We start from the raw sequence: 14,749 nt of genomic DNA, 5'->3' as shown, positions 1-14,749 counted from the left end.
GACTTATCAATTAGATTTCTTATTGACTGTCTCACTGGCTCCACTTGGAGAGTCACCACCATCTCTAAGGTCTAAGGAGCTTAGAAGAAAAAGCTTCTGGACTTCTTTAAGTTGCTTGAATGACTGATCTGACCTGGATGACTGAGAACCTTCACAGACATATTGCCGTACATTTTGGGAGGAACACCCTTCAACTGGTGCGGGAGTATGAAAAGGAATCAAGGAAATTATCGGATTATAGGAACCATCTCCGTTTCAACTTCAAGCAACTTAAAGAAGTCCAGAAGCTTTTTCTTCCAAGCTCCTTAGACTACGATGACCTGGATGACTGAGAGCCTTCACAGACACCATCTCTAAGCAGCATATCAAAGTCATTACATTTGTGCAAATTGTATGTGTGCAGTGTGGCCAAATGTTTACGCATGTTGAAGGTATTTCTCGTCTTATTTGTGTTCAGTGTTGGGGTTGTTATTGAAAAAAGTAATGCATTACACATTACTTCTTACTGTTCTTAAGAATAATGCATTATGTTACTTAATTACTCCCCAGAGAAAATAATTTGTAACACAACTTTTTATACATTACGCTCACATTTCTCCATAAAATGACCTGAAACACACCATAATTACCAGTTAACAAAGTAAACCTCAAATAGCCAAGCGGGCTAACCCAGACATTGATATGTGTCTACTTCAAATGCTTTAACTACGTCACATCCAGTTTTAGAAACATCAGTGAATCCAACGTTTGTGGGGGTTTTTTGGAGGGTGAAGCTAAAATACATGGAAGAAACACAAAACTCCACACAGAAAGAAGTCATTAGTGACTCTTTTTTTTTCTGTGAGGTAACAAACCAATACATGATTGTACTGCCTATTTTATCAGTTTCCCCAAGTAAGAGATGTGATATAATTTATTCATGGTTTAAAGGAAGATATTAGTGGAAAGACATTAAGACAGAATTTACAGAGTTTTCTGTAAACTGGTATGTGTTAACTCTCACATCCTGAAATTTGCAGGATGTACAGCCTAAAATAGGCTGTAAAGTAAACATGTGGGTGTTTGTAGGCAGCTGACAGAGACCTGTGAAAAATGCAGCCAGTATTAGGATGTCTGGTCTTTAATATTGCCACATTAGGTTATTATGGATTATTACAATACTGGCCTGTCTAAGTTAACAAGAAGAAGTTCATAATCAGCTTCCTTTTGTTTTAAGGGAAATGTTGTAATGTAACCAGTTAATTTATATTTGCTTCTCTCCATTTGACTGCAACAGGATAAAGAGTCATTCTATTTGCCATAAAATGATTTCCATAATCATATCTAAATACAACTATGTCTGGTCTGTCTTATTCTGCATATGTCTTATGCAGCCACTGTGGCTCAACGGCCTAAGTCACAGGAACTCAAACATCAGCAGAAAGTCTAAGTCAGAATGCATCACTCTGCATGACAGCAGTCATTAGAAGTCACTGAGCTCTTGTTTTGTATTTCACCTGAGTGAATGTGAACTGTAAAGTGCACGTGAAAAATTACCTGTATGTTTTCATTTTTAGGACGCATGCATTAGCAAGCTTTTGCAGCCATATGTCACCAGAACTCTGAGGTCTTCTATTCAGTGCTGGTTATCCATCCTTAAGTCTAAAAACTGAAGGTGTCAGAGCCTTTGCAGATGTTGCCCTACACCTTGAAACTCTTTGCCCTCTGATCCATGATCTACAAGCTCAATCGACTACAAAAGTTCAAAAAGAGCTTATTTTTTTGAACTGGCATTCAGGTAGCATTCTTTTAAATGCTCTTTTATTTCTAACATCCTGGTGTCCTTTTACTCCTGGTCTTAGTTTGTTTTTTTGTTTTTTTGGGGGGGCTCAGGTTTTCAGAAGTCGGCAGTTACAAAATAACAACAATATAACAAATTCAGCACACATGTATATAATGCCTTTCAGTCAATGTCAAGGTTTGTGTCAACCTAATATTTGCATATTGCAAAAGAGGTCACACAGATCAAACTAAGGAGGAGACACCTGCGCCACATTCCTCATGAGGCCTTTATCATCGAGATGACGGAATGTACAAGTCTATCTGTGCTTCTGAGAAAGTAGGGGAAACATTTGACTGTGAGTAATTTTGATTGCTGTGCGCTGAATCTATAGATCTGATCAAATCTACTTGCGTTTTTGATGGATTTTGTTGGTGAGAGTCACTGTTCTCCATAAATCGTGGATTGATCAATGCTAGATGGCATGAAAAACAATAAAGTAATGAGAATGTTAACAACTATTTATTGTCTTAAAATACATAACAAAATAGTTGTGATGAATAAAAACAGCATTTTGCTTTGTACAACTATGAAAATGTTTACAGACAAGCAAAACTAATTGTACAAAAATAATGGTAACATTGATACACAATAACAAAAAAGATAAAAACAATAAAGAACATAACATCCTCACGTCAGTGTGCAAACCGTTTATACAGATGGACATGTGCCCCTTAATAAGGCAGCAAATCCTGATAAATTATTTAAATAGCAAATTTCTACAAACACACGTGCGCACGCACACACACACACACACACACACACAAAATCAGCGTCTCACAAACCACTAAGACAAACAGGACAATAATTTATCTGCTAAAAACCGCATTGGACATACGTGATAAAGCAAAATAAAAAAAATATATAAGAAATATCCCACCTTCTTATAATTTTCACTGTAGTAAATCATGGGATTGGGAGCTCTGCTGTATTTGTAGCTATGTCATGTTATATTATTTACAGCTCATGCTACAGTAGCACTAAGATGTCAATCATTTCAAAGGAATACGAAGAAGTACTTATGTTTTTGTTTGATCAAATTATACAACAGCAATGAGGTAATAATTGTACATCAACGATCTCCTTTGTTTTTCATCTCTCTCTGAAGAAAAGGCACACGGATCAGATACACTTCATGCTAAATAGCCCTGTCTGAAGAGTAACGAATTCTGGAGATAAAAGACAACGACAATGTTATGCATCCTGTATCTAAGCGTACCTGATTTGGGGTCAATTTTCACTGTGATTGGAAGGATACTTTTACTTTTTCAAAGTACAAAAATTTTGTTTACTGCCTACACTGTAGGCAAAAATCAATAAATTAGATGTATTTACATTATTTCATAGCAAATTCCCCCAAAAGTTGAGGGAGCTAAATCTCTTCGATTTCTACATTTAGGATCTGATATAGGGAGTATTTTGGAAGAAATTTTGACTATGTGGTTATAGACTCAAGCAACTTTTTGTAAAATATAATTATCTCCATCTAATCCTGAGAGTTGTTAAGACAACCAGATGACATCAAAAAAACCAACAATACCTGTATGTAAATGATAGTTAACATAAACCAGTGCTGTCTTGCATCGCATACTTCCATAAGGCAAGTGTGACAAAACGCTCACATATGGCATCATGAAGAGCACAAGTACCCAGATAGGATACTCAAAACAGTCAGAAGATCAATATGAAATGCTGTACATTTCTCACCCGCTAGCTATCTCCAATTCCAGCTAGCTAGCTAACAGTAGCAGTTTTTTTTCTAGCTTACACCAAACAGTGCATGTTATGGATTTGTCTGGTGTTTAGGTATGTTAAATTGAACTGTAATCTTCACTGTTGACTAGTTCTGTATTAAAAGAATCACCAAAGGCTCAAGAAGTTGCAAATTTTTACAAAACATGATAGCTAACTCATCAAATGCAACTGTTTTTTTTATATTAGGAACATGTTTTAGCATGTTCAGTTTGAGACAACTTTGCCGGAATTCATGCATTACGTAAGTATGCAGTGTACATACTGTGCTACTTGGAACTCTGCTCTTGGAAGTATTCAAATTGAGACAAACACAGTTCATAGTTCTTCTACCCTAGAGATTTTAGGGTAGAAGATTTAAGAACTTTCTTGTTCCATTCATGGTTAGTCTTCCACATACATTCTGTACATGCATGCAAACATTTATCCACAGCATCATATTCCCCTTATTTCTAACTTGCTCCCCTCTCAACAGTTTTCTTAAATCATTAACAACAAAAATTCCTACAAAATGTCATCTTCATTTTTTGAGTCCTCATAAGTTGTATTTCCAGGATCTACATCCTGGTCAGACTGGTAAGGCAAAGGAAATATTCTTCTTTATTTCTTTGGGAAGTCCATCTAGAAAGTGAGGCAGAAAAGGCTGAAGAGGTGAGACAGAAAGAGAGAGAGAGAGACGTAAAGACTTGGAAGTGCATAGTTGTTTATGAGGAGCCATTCCTGTACAGAGATGAATGAGGTCTTTCAGAGAGCGGGTAAAGCAGGCAGAGCGGGGATAGAAAGGTGTTGGTGACCTACAGGCTTTGTTGGGTTTTTTTTCACCTCTCCCTGCTCTTATAGATGTTAAGGATGGTGGTGGAGAAGGGGCTCTCTGATCCTCAAATGGCATTCAGCTGGTTGGTTTTCTTTCCAAACCGGCTTCAAGTTACCCTGAGGCTAACCATATGCCCTTCGCCCAGTCTGAGTGAGCATGCCCAAAAATAAAGAGTTGCGGCAATAAATCGGTCCCTGGACTTTGCATGAGAATATAGAAGTTCATACTTTATACAAAAAGGTGCATTCCTCAGAGCTTCCTGCGCCGTACATTTATGCATCTGTCAAAAGGAAGAGACATAACATGAAGAGATTGCAGAGGGTTTGTTTAATGTCTTTAATTCTAGAGTCCATTTTAATAGAACAATGTCAATTTTAGTGGTTTTCAAATAAAACTTACCTCTGCATTCATACTTGAGGTCTGAGAAGTATACCATCTCTTGTGAAAAGACAAAAAGACCTAGCCTTCCACCTGCATACGTCTTGTCATAGATGCTACCAGAATCAGCCATGATCTTCTTACCCTCATACATGACAACTCTGTGGAAATCAAGGAAAAATTAGACATTTGAATGCCAAACTCATGAAGGGTAACTACCTACAGACTCAAAATTATTTTCTGCCCACCGAATGTGTCCTGTTCTCGGCCTATGGATCAGATGCCATCTGTAGGCAGTGAAGTCTTTCCATCCAACGTTCTTTGGGTCATGCCAGAGAGTGCGAACCTAAAGCGTGTGAAAAAAATAAATAAAAGACATGAGTTTTTCTATTTTATTTAGGTTTGATTATCAAAAATAAATGTTTCAATTGTCCATGAAAGAACAGAAGTCCAATGTACCTGTCCTGGGGTGTTGCCTGTGTGCCAGAGGGCATTTCTGAGGTGCTCTCCTGGGCCGGTGGTGGAATTAACCACTTTGATGGACAGGCCAGAGTAACCTTGTGCCTTAGTTGGCTTATGTGACCAGTAGGTCTGTGTGATTTGCTTCCACATCACCACATAGAACCTGGAACTGGACTGGTAGCCAAACACAAAGCCGGCATAGTCATCATCCCTGTCAGTGTTGATGAAGAAAGTCCCACTGAAGTCCACTGCATTGAACTCATGGTAGCCTGAACAAAACAGGTTGAAAGGGTGTCACGACAAGAATTGAATAGAAAAAAGAAACTTTCCTATTAGTCTTTGCAAAGTTACACATTTGGTCCAGAGAAATCGTTGGTACTTACCAACAGCAATGCCAGGGTCACAGTTAACAGTTTGAACCAGCTCTTTGCCCTGGTGGCGGACGACCCAGTTAGGATCAATCTGGGAGGTGCCTTTTGGATCCAAAGGAACCATCTGGAACTTGCGGAAGTCTGTCTCACTGATGTCAAAGTTCTCGGGACACACGTCATAGATGTCAGGCACATTGTCCTGATCAAAGTCATCTTTGCAAGCATCTCCACGGCCATCACCTGAAAAATACATAATCCAAATTATTTAATAATAATAATAATAATACCCAGGGTGTATAGATATATGTGTTCCAGTATAAAACTGCTTAGATGTCCAACTTTGCTCACCATCAGAGTCCAGCTGATCAGGATTGAACGCCAGCCTGCAGTTGTCTTTTTCATCAGGGATGCCATCATTGTCATCATCATGGTCACAGGCGTCACCTTTGCCGTCCTTGTCATGGTCAGCCTGATTGGCGTTGGGAATATACGGGCAGTTGTCCAGGTTGTTCTGGTGTCCATCCTCATCAATGTCCTGGTTGCTGTCGCACTTGTCTCCCACGCGGTCATCATCTGAATCCAACTGCAAAATTAGAGTGTTTAAACATCCTAGTTAGATCTGGTTTATGGGGAAAATTGAGTATTAGCTTACTTGTACTCTATACACCACCAAATAACAGCTGCATTCATGTCTGAACATGTCTCTTTTGGCCTTTAATTGTGCGCTTCACTCTTTAAAAAGCACATCAGTTTAGACTTCCCCTCCTTCCCTTATTCTTCTCCTAATTCCTGTTGTTTAACACATTCCTCTTTCTCAGTGTAGCATGGCACAGGTGGACTAAGCAGAACTAAGACAGAGCACACATATAGCCCAAGGCAAGCCCATTCCTTAGTAATATCCAGCCTGGGGCCTCTCCCTTCACATTAGCCAGCTAATGTCAATGGGTCATTGAAAAGACCCCTAGCCCCCCACCACGCCTTACTGAACTAATGTGCCCTTCAGCTGCATACAGGATTTACTCCACCTTTTACATGCCATGATAATGCTTCAGCAACTACTGAAGCCTGCTTTGACTGAAAGGGAGATATAAAAGAGAGCCCGGGAGATGAATGTGGATTATTGTTGCCGGGTAAGACTGAAGCAAATGGGTAACAGCAATGCGTGTGTTTGCTTTTACACACCTGATCAGGATTATGTTCTAGTGGGCAGTTATCACACATGTCTCCCACTCCATCCAGATCTGTGTCTCTCTGGTCAACATTGTACACATAGGGACAGTTGTCCTTCTCATTCAGTATGCCTGGCATAAACGGAAATAAATTAGATGAAAAGGCAGCACAAAAGCAGAAAATATAAAAGTATTGTCTAAGAGTTATGCTGATTATTTTTTGTTTGCAGGTCTCACCATCTCCATCAATGTCCACTGCGCAGGCATCTCCCTCTCCGTTGCTGTCGGTGTCTGTCTGGTCTGGGTTGCTATTGTAGGGGCAGTTGTCGCAGCCGTCACCCACATCATCACGGTCATAGTCATACTGCCTGGGATTGTACACAAAAGGACAGTTGTCCTGTTTGAAAAAGAGAAAAACGCAGTGTTAGAGAAAGAGTCAATGACAGTTTTTAAGGTGCTGCGGTTGTAATTTCCAACTCCCTCCCTGCCCATTTACAGGGAGGGGGTGATGCAGGATGAAAAGCAGCTTTATTTGTAGGCTCTCTCCTGCATCAAATGTTGGGATTAGCAGCACACAGCGCAGCTCCTTCAGAACCTCAGCATTGGAATTTGAGGTTTTGGCTCAGCCTTGGGAGAAACATTTGTTTTTCTTTTGAGCGCCACCCTCCTCTACCCTACCCCCATCTCCACCTGTCCTCTTATTAGACAACGTGATGAATGCAAAAAGATGTGCACAGGCACCGTTTCACACTTATTCCTTGTACAATCTTATTTCCTGTCTGGAAATGTTTACTTACCCTATCATCAGGAATACCATCATTGTCATCATCATTGTCACAAGCATCTCCAATGCCATCCTTATCATAATCTTCTTGCCCTGAGTTCGGGAGGTTGGGACAGTTGTCCTGAATGAACAACAACAGAGTCAGTCTCAGCCATTATAAGCAATATTTAGATATTTTCACTTTAACTCTGCAAAAACATTGACATTTCTTTGCAGCTGCTTTGCTACTACGTACTTTTTTGCAGTGGTAGGTGGCGTTTTCAACACACACCAAATCTGAATTGGGCCACCCATCCAGATCTGTGTCCTCTCCGCAGATATGGCCATTGCCAGCATAACCAGGTTTGCACTCACATCGAAACATGGGGTCAGCAAAGTGTCCAAGATAGTTACAGCGGGCATTTTTGTTACAGTCATGGCTTCCATCGAGGCAGGGATTACGGGGTGAGCACACCTGTAGATTGAAGATGAGATGAATATCAGTGGTGAGACGAGCTCTGCATAGTTTAAATTCATGACATTCTCTCCTTAGAAAGGCACATATTCATCACAACACATTAGTATGACCTCTCCCTGTTATCAGTATTTGTTTAATAAAAGTTGTCTCTCTTGCTCTGTTTTTGGCTTCAAACAGGAATCTGCTTGCCTGCTTATTAGCGGCGGCCTGCTCCACACCATGGCCAAACGGCTGGGGTCCTGAGTAACGAGTTGGGCAGGGCAAACAGTTGTAGCCTGGAACGGTGTTCTCGCAGCGGTGCACCCCATTAAACTCAAAGCACGCATCAGGAACCTCTTTGCACTGTTTTCAGGATAAAAAAAGAATCACGTTTATGGTTACGATGTTGCCTGAATTCTAATATATGACTGTAGCTGCTTTAATCATTGAACAACAGCTAAAGACGTTTTACCTCATCAATATCTTTACACTTGATCCCATTGCCAGTGTATCCTGCTGGGCACTTCCCACACTTCCAGGAACCATCGGGAAAACTTGTGCACTTGGCACCAGCAAAGCAAGGGTTGGACAGACATCCATCTGAACACAGCAATGCAGTCATCAAAATCCTTCATATGTAACCTGCTTTTAATCTTAGTAATCCTAATCTTCCAGTTATGATCTCATTGAGATGGTACACTTACGTATATTAAAAAAAAAAACTTCAATAAATAAAACCTACATTGAAGTGGGTGCCAACAATAATGTTGTAAAGACTAAATTTTAAAAACATGAATAATAAAAAATACCAAATACATGGAATATGTGGAACTCCTTTAAATGATAAAATGCCTCACCGATTGGGCAGGGGGTCTTGTTGCACCTCTGGATGTCCTTGGCTTCACCGACGCACTCTTTACCGCCGTACTGTGGTGCAGGATTATTGCACAGGCGTTTCCGAGTCTGTTGACCACCTCCGCAGGTGAGACTGCATGAATCCCAGGGAGACCAGGGACCCCAGTTGCCATTGACTGATGAAGACATGAAGAAAGCATGATCAACGTCTTCTCTTGCTTTACACAGTAGCAAAATCCAACTGTAGTATGAAGAAACTTACTGGGACACGGGGACTTTGTACACGTTTCAGTTTGCCGGCCTTCTCCAACACAGTCCTTGCCTCCTAGCTGAGGAGTTGGGGAGTTGCAGAGGCGGATTCGGGTGATGACACCAGCACCACAGGTGACCGAGCATGATGACCATGGTGACCAGTGGCTCCAGCTGCCGTCCTGCTTGACTAAAGACCACAAGACAAGGTCAGAGATCAGTTATCAAGAGCCAAAAAGTTGAACCACGGTGACATCAAATCATAAAAAAGTCACACATATTTTCTGTCTGTTCTTGTTGTTGGTTACGTTAACTCACAGCGCTTGTCACACTCCTGGAGGTAACAGTCTCGGGTTTGCACAGAGGTGCCCTCACAGTTGTTATTGATACGGTCGCAAGAGCGCCCACGCTGCTGGATGCCACGCCCACATGACACGGAACAATGGGTCCATTCAGACCATGGCGACCAGCCGTCCTCTGCATAGTCGCTCGCTGAGCAGGAGGGAGAGGGAGAGAATATGAGAAGGAGGCGAAGAGGGAGACAATAAAAGAGCTATTGCAGCGAAGCAGCACCCCCTCGCAAACAGCCCCTAACCTTAAATGAGGAGGGGAAGCTCTAGAAGCAGTGGACTAATGGTCTGGATTTAACTGGGAGACACAGCTGTTGTGAGCATACGTAGAGAAATAGAAAGGCCTCCTGTCCTCAGGATGGACAGGGATGCCCCACTGGCTTATGTTTTCCAAAGAGGAAACAGCTTTTGAAAACATGACCCTGGGTCTGTAATGACTTCAGCAAGTGGCTGAGGCCGGGATGAATGCGGCTCCCAATGTTTACTTTTAGGGAAGCATCGCAGCCAAGTCTGCCAAGGTATGAAGAACATGCCACCTCCCCTCATGTAAAAGATGGCTTCACTAAACAGAAAACCAATTTTCCATTCCCCTTTAACCAATTTGGCAAATTGCAGCCATTTCAACTTAAAGATTCAAAGATGTTTTAGAGCACAAAGCGCCAATGTTCCAAACACATAAGCACCCTTTCATAGTAATGCAGTTAAATCATCTTTAAAACTAGCATTTTTTCTAATGAAGAGAAAGCTTTACATCAATACATCAAGGGAAATATTTGTGGTTTTTTGTTTTATATGGCAAATAAAATAGAAACAGCTCGCTCAGGGAATGGTACAGTGTTAGCTGAAATGTCATACACTTTACTATGTGGACCATTAATGTAACATTTATAGTGCAGGTTTGCATACCTATAATTATTTTAATTACAGTGTGTCTTTGTATAGCTATGCAGGTCATAACAAAATGTGTTGGAGATCGTAGATTAGAAATGCTTACGTGTTCCACAGCGTGGGCAGCACTCTCCATCGGGAACAGTAGCATTAGCACAGGGGATCAGGGGGCAGGAGATCTTGCGACACACAGTAGCAGAGTTCTGCAAAAGCACAGAGATCAAATTCATTTTTAAATATTTGGATATCACTCAAGTTTTGCTGCAATTTTCCTCCAAACTCAGTCCAGGCACTCAGTCAAGTCCCAGTGCTTGAATGGAATTTGAAACACTGGACCCTTCACAACGGCGTCACTAATGTGGAGTTTGTGGGGTTGTTTAAATCCATTTAAATTAGTGCATGTTTGAAGATATGTTTTTAATCGAGGCTTCGCCCATGTACGTGCAACCATCTCATTAAATTCTCTATTGGTCATGTGAGTTTAATCATGGAAGAATGAGTGAGAAGCAAGAGTTCTGGCTGAGAACGGGGACCCCTGCAGCCAACACCTGCCGACTAGGTCAGGGGAGGGTGGGAAAGAGGCCAAAGTCCTAATAATGGATATGGGTTTCAGCATGGAGCCGGACTGGGCACAGAGCCCCGAACAAGTAAAGCCAGCCTGCCAGCACAACCTGTGAGGGTTCACTATGAATGACTCAGGCATAAGAACTGCCTTTTGACTATGCATGCTAATGTTCTCCCTCCAGGAACTGATCACTGACAGGGAAAAAAGCGGAACCTGGAAGAAGTAGTCTATCTGCACAGGGAGAAATAAGCAAATGAACCCACTGGTGAAATGCGGGAAGATTTCCTCCCAAGTATTTTACATCTACATCCTCCTGTCCACTTGTCAAAGCCAAGGTCTTGTTCTTAATTATGGGCAACGGATCACTTAAGTCCCTCAAGCCCCTCAAGGCCACAGTCAAGTTGAACTTCTGACAGCAGACCTGTCATTACAACAATAAAGACTGTTGGCCTCCTGCCCAGTCGCCACACTACTTACTAATTACTGACCAGATCAGTTGTGTTGTGGTTAAGTGTGTCTGCCCATTGTGGGCTGTCATCATAGTGTGCGTGCTTGTGTGTGTGTACATGTAAAGAGAAGTCAGAGCATTGAGTAAGTCCTCCTCACACGTGTGTTTAAGTACACTGGTGGGAGTGCTGTGGAGATCTCACCTGACAAGTGCACTCGGTGCAGTCATCCACGGTCCACTCGTCTCTGTTCTTGCGAACGATGCCATTGTGGATACAGACACCACTGTGAATTCCAATGTGGGATTTAATAAGCTTGTTTTCATCCGTCTGAGGAAAAGAGAAACAAGAAAAATAGACTTATGATAATGAGTTGTTAGCTTGGTTGTTAAAAGAGAAAAAATGTGAAGCCCATTTTAAAATTCACAAAGTAACAGAGATACAATTCTGAAGAAATGCAGGAGGTAAGCAAATTCAGCGTCAGCACAGAGGAAAGAATTATATGATGTACAGAGTAATAAACAGTAAAACTACACAGTAAAAACCATTTGCAGTTTTTCTGATACGGATTTGCTGAAATTACAGATGATTTTCTGTCAGATGCCTTCTCAAGTTTCATTCACAGTGCAGAGCTTTACAAATATTTAAGAGCTCCGTATCTCCTTTGATTAAAATACAGACAACTAACGTACACACAGGCAAACAGATAACCAGCAAAGAGGCAGACGTCACTTAGGTTCTTCTACACTGTCTTCTGGGTTTGCTCCTTACCAGCTTGCGGAGTTCAGTGGACAGCTCCTTGACCACCACACCAAGACCCTTCAGCTCTTTAAACATACTGAGCAGATCCTCACAGGAGAAGCCACACACCATCTGCAGGTCTTCACCAGAATACACAACAGTGAGAAAAACATACTTAATTTTTATTTCAGATTACAATTATTTAATTCTCATATAGTTTAGAAAAGTTTGCAGACTGAGTGCATCAGATGCAGCAATGCCTACCTTTAGTCTTATGGCCACTGTACTCAGTTCTGATGGCCGAGGAGCCATTGAGGTTCCTCAGGACCATGGTGTCAGTCATGGCTGAAAGAGAAATACTGCTGTGAATCAGTATACTATTTCAATGGTAATATATTATTAATAAGGTCGAGCATAATGCCCCGCAGCAGTAAATTATGCAAAAAAGTAATTAGTTCATTCTGCATAGGCTGGAGAACATACTGTGAGACCACAGAGCTCTGAGATATTTGTAAACTGGCATTCCTTTTTGGCATCTCGTAAACAGCTTCTCGGGCAGTGTTTGGTACAGAAATCAGCAGACAAACGGAGTACACGCAGATTTCTTTGATAAGGAATTGCTCGCACTTGAGAGTGCATGGAGCAGATGAGTGATTGGTAAACACTTTGAGTACTCACCGCTTTGGCATCCTTTGTTGCGCAGAATAGCTTCCAGAGTCGTTCCAAACACAAACCGCACGTTTTGTAGGACCCCCTGCAAGTATGAGTGTGCAGTTTAAGCACCGGTACACAATTCGAAAAGTTCATCACACTCAAAGTATTTAAAAAGAAATTCCTTCCTGACATATGCTGCTCCATTCTCTCAGCTCTCACCGTGAACTTGTCCTTCACGGCTCCCTTGCCAACCCTGAGCTGCGCGCTGGCCGGAGTCTCCTGCGTCAGGATGCTTTGAATTGGCGCATCAAGTTCGGCGGTGTTCACCTCATCGCATCCCACATACAGTTTTGCCCAGTCCTCCTGCACGAACAGCGTGATATTTTTCCACTGACCCGTAGCCAGACCCACATCTTCGATGGAAACCACCTGCTGCTTGTTCTCGGTGGAGAAAACAATGTCCAAGGTGTTCGCTTTGCCGTTTGAGACGACTTCAAACACTGGTCCGGATCCATCCTTCTTCTCCACAGTCAGGAGGCTTCCCCTGGTGCGTCTGAACTGCTTAAAGTTGAGCAGTAGGAGGAAACCCCGCTCGGCATGGATGGAATCGATCAGGTCCCTAAACGAGTTCTCGGGGACCGGGGGGATCAGGTCCGGGTTGAGGATCTTGTAGGCGGGGCTGTACGGGTCGTCTCCTTTCACCAGGGTCACCCCGTGGTTCTTGCTGGGGACTTTGACGAGCTCAAACAAGTCATACACGCTATTGTCGTCTCGACTCTCTGCGGGTGAATAACAATAAGGAGTCAGCCTTTGTGAGGCGCTGGATTTCTATTGTTTTCACTTTTAGAGTACTGCAAAACGTTTTTAAAGCCATACCAGCTCCTTTATATTCTTTTTTTTAACCTCCTAGGACCTGGCGTCCACATATGTGGACATCACATTTTGGGTTATTTAGACCAAAATATTAAATTTTGCTCTACAAGGGCCTGATATCCACTTACTGCTACTGTTCTATCGAAAGTTTAAACGAATATCCTCATAAGTGGCTCTCATGTTTCTTAGAAACAAAAATCAGGTAAAACAAAAAATCTGGTAATTCTTTGTTTTTACATTGTTTGGGTACCAATATGCCCAAATATCAAAGAGAAATCAAAATTGCATGCCATGGAAGAGTTCGTGTCTTAGGAGGTTAAATTAAAAACAAACACAAAAAACAAACACAAGCTTTCTTTCCCCTTATCTTCCACAAGAATCATACTGACAAGTTTTAACCAGTTCAAACTGAGACAAACTCACCTGCGACTCTCGCAGCCTCGCAGGTCCAAAGCATCAATAACAAAAATATCCCCGGCAGCTTCATGGTGATCTGCGGTCTGTGACAAATAACCACAAAAACACAGCAGTTCCATTTTAATTTAAAGCATTAATGGTATTGTCAGAAAGAGTCAGCCTGCAGCAGGTTGTACACCTAAAATACAGCTGCCCAAAGAGCGATGGCTGACGCTGCTGCAAAAACACTCAGAATATTTACCACTTACCTGCTTAAAGCAGCAGGTCCAAAGTAATAAAATCCGGAAAAATCTGGAGAAATCCAACAATTAATCCCCAAGCATGAATTTGTGACGAGTTGTTTTTATGTATATATATATTTATAAAGTTCCACTGCGAAAAGAAGGAAAATAATGACAAAAAGAAATTATTGTATTTTAGTTTTTGTTATATAGAAATTTCTCCCTCCGGTGTCAGCCGCTAAAATACAGCTTTTTAAGCCGAAGGGGGGACAACGTGCTATTTAAATAGTTTGATGCCATTCCTAAGAAGTAGCCTCGTCCAATCACAGTGAGGGGAGAAAAAGGGACGACCTTATCCTCTTAGGAGAGAGAAAGAGAGAGAGAGAGAGAGCGCGCATTTTCCACTGCGGGACCAACTTCACTGCGTTGCCTTCAGAGTCTTAATAGTCCAGTGTTTCATCTCAGCGTCCATCCATCAGCCCTCACAGGCATTTCCGTCTCACAG

The 14,749-nt window shown here is 41.8% G+C and overlaps 1 protein-coding gene across 1 annotated transcript; it reads right to left on the bottom strand.

Moving 5' to 3' along the window:
- Positions 1-2,259: 2,259 nt before the first annotated feature.
- thbs1b (thrombospondin 1b) lies at positions 2,260-14,488 on the bottom strand. Its single transcript, XM_005737298.1, has 23 exons — positions 14,272-14,488; positions 14,030-14,106; positions 12,953-13,512; positions 12,758-12,833; positions 12,344-12,424; positions 12,110-12,219; positions 11,543-11,668; positions 10,434-10,530; positions 9,408-9,581; positions 9,103-9,279; positions 8,843-9,016; positions 8,458-8,585; positions 8,196-8,348; positions 7,785-8,003; positions 7,563-7,670; positions 7,003-7,162; positions 6,779-6,897; positions 5,945-6,179; positions 5,609-5,836; positions 5,223-5,494; positions 5,012-5,109; positions 4,785-4,924; positions 2,260-4,665 (listed from the first exon to the last, which is right to left on the bottom strand). The coding sequence occupies exons 2-23, from the start codon at positions 14,091-14,093 to the stop codon at positions 4,658-4,660; spliced, it is 3,507 nt and encodes a 1,168-aa protein (XP_005737355.1). The 5' UTR covers positions 14,094-14,106; positions 14,272-14,488; the 3' UTR covers positions 2,260-4,657.
- Between the last annotated feature and the right edge of the window lie 261 nt (positions 14,489-14,749).

This window comes from Pundamilia nyererei, unplaced genomic scaffold (genome assembly GCF_000239375.1).
Source record: "Pundamilia nyererei isolate P.nyererei 1_Seehausen unplaced genomic scaffold, PunNye1.0 scaffold00074, whole genome shotgun sequence".
NCBI classification, from domain to species: Eukaryota; Metazoa; Chordata; class Actinopteri; order Cichliformes; family Cichlidae; genus Pundamilia; species Pundamilia nyererei.
This window is presented reverse-complemented; position numbering and strand designations above follow the sequence as displayed.

Bases quoted from the DNA above. Each gene is read 5' to 3' on its own strand.
- thbs1b (XM_005737298.1), bottom strand. From the start codon at position 14,093: ATGAAGCTGCCGGGGATATTTTTGTTATTGATGCTTTGGACCTGCGAG. The intron at 13,513-14,029 runs GTGAGTTTGTCT...ATTCACCCGCAG, and splicing joins CGAGGCTGCGAGAGTCGCAG to AGAGTCGAGACGACAATAGC. The intron at 12,220-12,343 runs GTAGGCATTGCT...ATTCTGGTGAAG, and splicing joins CAGTGGCCATAAGACTAAAG to ACCTGCAGATGGTGTGTGGC.